Here is a 6,043-nt window from a genome sequence, read left to right on the forward strand (position 1 = left end):
GGCTTTAGGTTGTTCACTGCCTGTGAGGATAGTGGCTGACTTGGCTTTAGAGTGGGGAAGTGATTTCTGTTCTCGCCGAAAGGGTTCTGTATGTACTGGTCCTGTTACCCGTTGAGATATCTGAATGGCCTGAGACTTCCTTTCCAGCCACTCTGCAAATTCTGGCAGCGTGTAAGTTCTGGGAACTGCCGCTCACAATGATGTGCTGGTTGAGACAGTACTCTATGAAGGAGTCTCTGTAACTGACAGGCAGTTTGGTCAGTAAAGTGTCAACATGGGAACCACACTGCAGCTCGTATCTCGAGGGCCCTTCCATTGTGTTCAACATGCCAACCAGTGTGCTAACAGCTGCTGCAAAGTCCTCAAATCCCTGTGCATCACCTGGTCGAATAGCTGGTGCATTAAGGATAGCTCTCAGCTCGCTCTGAATTAACGTGGTCGTGGTTGACCGTATCTCTGTTCAAGAGCCTACATGGCACTGGTGTAAGGATATGGGCTGTTGACATACCTTTTAGCTACCTGGTAAGCAGAAGGCAGCTGTATATGATCCAGAAGCACTTGATACAATATAATCCTCTGTTAGATGTCTGTGTTCCAAGGATGCTGTCCAGCCCTTTCTTGAGCATCAAAAAATCACTTTCCTTCCCTGAGGAGAATACTGTCAGCCTTGGTTTCGGAATGCCATAAGAGGAAGCAATGGCCATTTCCATCAGTCCAGGTGTCACAGTGTGTGTAGTATAATAATGCTGTGATTGTGGTCCAGGCCAAGGAGGAGGTAGTGGTTGATAAGGGCGATGAGGATGCATTGTTTGTTGTGCTGGGACAGGCTGAACTGGAGCTGGCACTGTTTGCTGGTACAGTGGCGGCAGTGAAGCTGGAGCAGATTGTACAGCAACTGGCTGACGTTGGGGCTGCACATAAGAAGGTGCGGGCGGTACAACAGCAGATTGATAAGGTGTTTGCATGCAGACTGGTGCAGGCTGCACTGAGCTTGGCTGATGCTGTGGCTGTACCTGAGGCTGGGCAGGCTGAGCAGTTGTGGAAGGCCATGAGTCCGACTGTCGAAGTTCAGGAAACAGTCTTTGAAGTCTTGGATGCTGTGGTCCTGGGAGAGAAGCTACACAAGCTATGTTGGATGGCTGCATGCTCGATTGTGGGCCATGCTGCATAGGGGGCTCATAATAAAGTGTTTCCTTATAGTGTGGAGAAGATGCTACAGTCGCTGAGGGTTCTAATCCAGTGTTACCGAGGTCAGCTTGAGGAAGGCTCTGATAGTGTCCATGAACAAGAGATCGAGATGGAAAGGATGCCTGTCTATAACTGTCCATCCTGATTTGAAGCTCTCTCATCTCACAGCTTAAATCTCTCCACCGTGCCTCCAAGTGATGCAGCCTTTCTCTTTCACAGTCTCTGTCTCTAGGAGAAGGAGCCCTATAGCTCCTATAAGGATCCTGGCTTACATGAGGTATTCCTTGAGTGCTGTCTGCTGGTGAAGGATGACCATGCCTCAGAGGTGGATAATCAAGCACATAATCCTCCAAGTAGGTGGGCACCCGCTGGGTACGACTTGGATGAGGATCTGCCACTTGTTCTTCCTCGTAGTAATTTCTGGATGTAGCCATAGTGCAGCTGATGTCCCCATCTGGCTCGAAGGACCAATTTGTGAGATATTCTGTTCGCAGGGTGGTTGGAACTCATCTGGCCTAATTCTTCGGTTAGAAAGAACTGCAGCTACTCTGGAGTGAACATGTCCAATCTCTATGTTTATTAATTTTGTGAATGTGTACAAAATGTGATTTGGAGTTATTAACGCACAGCAATACCACACAAGGAAAAAAACACTTTAAAGGAATAAACAAGCAAGGGAAGCTCCGTGTTGCACTTCCATGCTGGATGCTGACGAACGCTGAAAACTTTCTGTGCATGCACCAGACAAGTCCGAAAAAGTTGGAATTGAGCATGCGTGAGGCAGGGAATTTTGTACAATATGATGTAATAGAAGAATAATGTACACCTATATTAATTGCATATGGCATATATTTAATTTTCCTGAAATCATTTGTATTCTTCATATTACTTGTATGACTGGATATTTAAAAATGTAATTATTAAATAGGTCCCAATGAAAATGCACTCACAAAGTAAGATCTGGGGGTCGAACATTAGGACACACAAGTAAATCGTGCACATTACTGGACAGAAAGTGAGGCTTCTACGAAAGTGAATTCTTCATTAACAAGCCTCGAAATGAGGCTTCATCTGGCATGTCCATTAACACAAGCTCTGAAGTCTCGGTTCGAATGTCATTACACTAGTTACCCAGCAAGCAATTTTTGGTCTAAAAAAACGTATATTAGCCGTTGAAACACAGCCTAGACGTCAAGGTTGTCATTGGGCTGTCAGTGAAAATTTAATAGACGTCTAAACATAGCCCTAGAATAGACTATAAATATATATATATATAGAAATATATAGAAATATAGAAATAAAACCAAACACCTTGTAAACGCTGTTGACTTTGCTTACATGATGAAATATCACATATCTCACAAGTATTTTGCCAAAAAATGACATGTAACTAAATTCAAGATTATTTGGTCTAGAAGTGGGTTACAAATAGCCGGACTATATCGGGTCTATAGTTAAACTAGACGTTGAAATGACGACTATTGCTTGCTGGGTATTCAAGACAGTCATTCAAGATTTAGCGATCCAAACTTGCTAATAACACAAATTCGAAAAGCATATGTTGTGCATAAGAACGTAATGGCATCTCTCATAAAGGTGTGCATCTTTACAAAGTAAACAATGGTCTAAAAAACACTTAGCCTCTTCGCTAATTAGCACACAAAATACCATTGGTATACTACGTCTGCCACCTCACCGGAAGTTGTACCCACATTCTTTTTTACAGTAGCGCCCCCCCGGAAACTTGTGGATGGTAGGAAATGCAAATATTGAGGTGGACATTTATGGACTATCCATTTTTACCATATTCAAATGAACAGACTTCCAGAGAAACACAACAACACAAATTTATGAGAAAAACAAATGAATGAGGAAGAAAAAGTTTAGAATAATAAACAAATGACGTGATGCTGAATGAGGGATAAGAGCAGATATAATAATCACATTAAAGCTGCAGACAGAAACATCAGACTCGGTACAGAAACACACGACCTCTAAAGTAAGAACAACTCACATCTTCATTCTTTAACTAGAACTAGACTTCTGACATGTTAATATTGTCTTAATCATTGTGTACGGTGCAATTATGTATGGATTTTTAATTATCACTGAAATCATGTTTTACACCAAATTTAGTCTCTGAATATTTGGAATATCTGAGTTTATCTGTATTTTTCTTCTTCAGAAATGGACCAGTTCTTTTTCATTCTTCTTCTCACCGGTGAGTGTGTTTGTGGTTTTATTTTTAGTTTCTTGTTTCATTAGGTTTGATCCTGTTATGAAAGCATTAAAGCAAAGTCTCTCTTTCACAGCTCTCTGCTCCGTATCTGAATGTGTTCAGCGTCAGTATCACTTTATAAATGAGATCAAGACCTGCACTGAAGCTCAGAGATACTGCAGAGAGAAATACACAGATCTGGCCACCGTTGACAACATCAACGACATGAACGAGCTGAAGAAAAGTGTGAATGATGGAAGTGTTCAGTTGGTCTGGATTGGGCTGCAGAGAACAGGTCATTATAAATGGCAGTGGTCTTCAGGTGAACCTGCGCTCTATCTGAACTGGGCTACTGGACAACCAGATGGCAGAGATGATTGTGGTATGATGTTAAATGGACAATGGCATGATTTGCCATGTATGGATAACCGACATTTCATCTGCAACAACAGTGAGTTTATTTATGCACCATATGCTATATTTTAATGGAATAATAAATAGTATGAATATTTAATTTGATCTTGACTTTAGAAAAGACTGTGGATATTTGTCACACTTTTAGTTTTGAAACAATTTCTGTATCAACACAGTATTTTTCAGAAGAAAAGACTTTATTCACTGAACACACTTTGATCTCTATATGATAATTTGGAAACTTGGAATTAAAGAGCCTAAACATCTTAGAGATCTAAACAGATCTTATATTACAGCAGTGACTAGAGTTGATTCAACTTGATGTTTTCAGCCTTCAGTGTCTCAACACAAACCTACAAGGGCTTCGTTTTTCATATGTAGGAATGAATTACAACATAAACCCTTGTTGCTGAGAAATGTAATAGTGATTCGATAGTGAATCTAATTCATAATAAAACTCACGGCACAAGGTTGACATTACGTTTCTGTGATTGCTTGTGTGTGTGTTTCATTTAATGGTTTGAATGCACACGTTCCAGCCAAACAGAATCAGGTTTTTAGACAGATCATGGTATAATGTAAAATATCTTAAACATTGTGAATATTCAATATATCACCAGCTGTAGAAGCAGATCAAGTCTATGAATGACGTGTTTCTGATGTTTCCACCGCTGCTCCTGTTCACATCCAAACCATAAAGCAGTGAAAGAATAATCAACAGATGGATTCACGAATCTTTTTCTCATTTGTTTTTCTTGAAGCAAACACAGGACTCGTCTTTGTCAGTCAGACGATGAATTGGAGAGACGCTCAGAGTTACTGCAGACAGAATCACATTGATCTGGTCAGTGTGAGAAACCAGAATGAGAATCAACAGGTTGAGCAGTTCATTAGTGATAGAAGTTTATCTGGATCACATGTCTGGATCGGTCTGTTCAGAGACTCATGGCAGTGGTCAGATCAGAGTGACTCCTCATTCAGATACTGGAACGCTGGTCAACCTCAAAATTCACTTGGTGAAGACTGTACAGCTGCTGAACTGAATGCTCAGGGACGATGGTTTGACTGCTATTGCAGTGATCATTATCCATTTGTGTGTAATGAAGGTGAGTAGATCCTTAGTGTTTGTTCTGCATGTTGTTTTTGATCAGTCTCTCTCTAGTTTCTGCTTGTGGTTTGTTTCGTTTCCAGATAAACTGATTCTGATCAAAGAGAATCTGACGTGGTCTGAAGCTCTGAGATACTGCAGACAGAATCATGTGGATCTGGTCTTGGTTCATTCAGAAGAGATTCAGCGTGGTGTGATGAACGTGGTTAAACGGGCGTCTACTGCGGCGGTGTGGTTGGGTTTACACAACTACTGCAGCATGAACATGTGGCTCTGGGTGAGTGGAGAGATCGTGTGCTATCACAACTGGGCTCCAGGGAACGGAACGACACGGGAAAACTGCAAACTTGAGAACAGAAAAGGAGCAGTTCAGTCTGGAGGAGATCAGCGCTGGATCAGCCTTCCTGAATCTCACAAACTCAACTTCATCTGCAGCAGATATTAAGAGTGAGAAACACCCTAATGTGTTTACTTACATTAACGGTTTTCATAGGCTACTTCATTATTTTTCTGGTTTACTTTATGTTTGATTTGTTCTTTAGTAAGTTCTGAGTGAATCTGCTTATTGGGTTTCAATATTGGCCAAAAGTCTGTTTTATTTCTGTATTATGAAATATGTGTCTTCGAAACTCTTTGTATATCTGGTGATCCTGAGATGTTTGCTGTCTGTTTTGCTTTAAGAGAGCAACCATACATTTGTGTTGTTTTACTTGCTTTCTTTTATTCTTTTTTTATGTTTCATTAATTTTATCATTTAATTGTTTTATTATCCCATATAATCATTTATATCCATTTTAACTGTTTATATACTCCTTTAATTGATTAATGTTTTTGGGATGTTGTTGTGAATCAGTTTGGTGAAACACTGCTGGTTGGATTTGTGTTCATCAGAAGAAATCTGATCATTGAAACATACGCAACTAAGATTAATTAATAAATTCTGCTCTTTCTTAATAATCATCATTTTGTCTCCTGCTTCTGCTCTTCCCTGGCTTTACTCAGTCAACTTCTTTAACCCTATGATTATTTATGTAGGGTAAGGACAGTCAAATCTAGCCGAAACCATGAAGTACTCACCTGCCTGCAGGTTGCAGTCCTCCCTCGTGGTTGTTGTT

General features: G+C 40.6%; 1 protein-coding gene across 1 annotated transcript; it reads left to right on the plus strand.

Moving 5' to 3' along the window:
- Window positions 1-472: 472 nt before the first annotated feature.
- On the plus strand, window positions 473-5,487 carry LOC127158995 (C-type mannose receptor 2). The gene is made up of 7 exons (XM_051101949.1): window positions 473-483; window positions 600-660; window positions 764-1,153; window positions 1,421-1,560; window positions 3,454-3,857; window positions 4,582-4,926; window positions 5,012-5,487. The coding sequence occupies exons 1-7, from the start codon at window positions 473-475 to the stop codon at window positions 5,371-5,373; spliced, it is 1,713 nt and encodes a 570-aa protein (XP_050957906.1). The 3' UTR covers window positions 5,374-5,487.
- The last annotated feature ends 556 nt before the right edge of the window (window positions 5,488-6,043 follow it).

The sequence above is a fragment of the Labeo rohita genome, unplaced genomic scaffold, assembly GCF_022985175.1.
Source record: "Labeo rohita strain BAU-BD-2019 unplaced genomic scaffold, IGBB_LRoh.1.0 scaffold_184, whole genome shotgun sequence".
In the NCBI taxonomy this organism is placed as follows: Eukaryota; Metazoa; Chordata; class Actinopteri; order Cypriniformes; family Cyprinidae; genus Labeo; species Labeo rohita.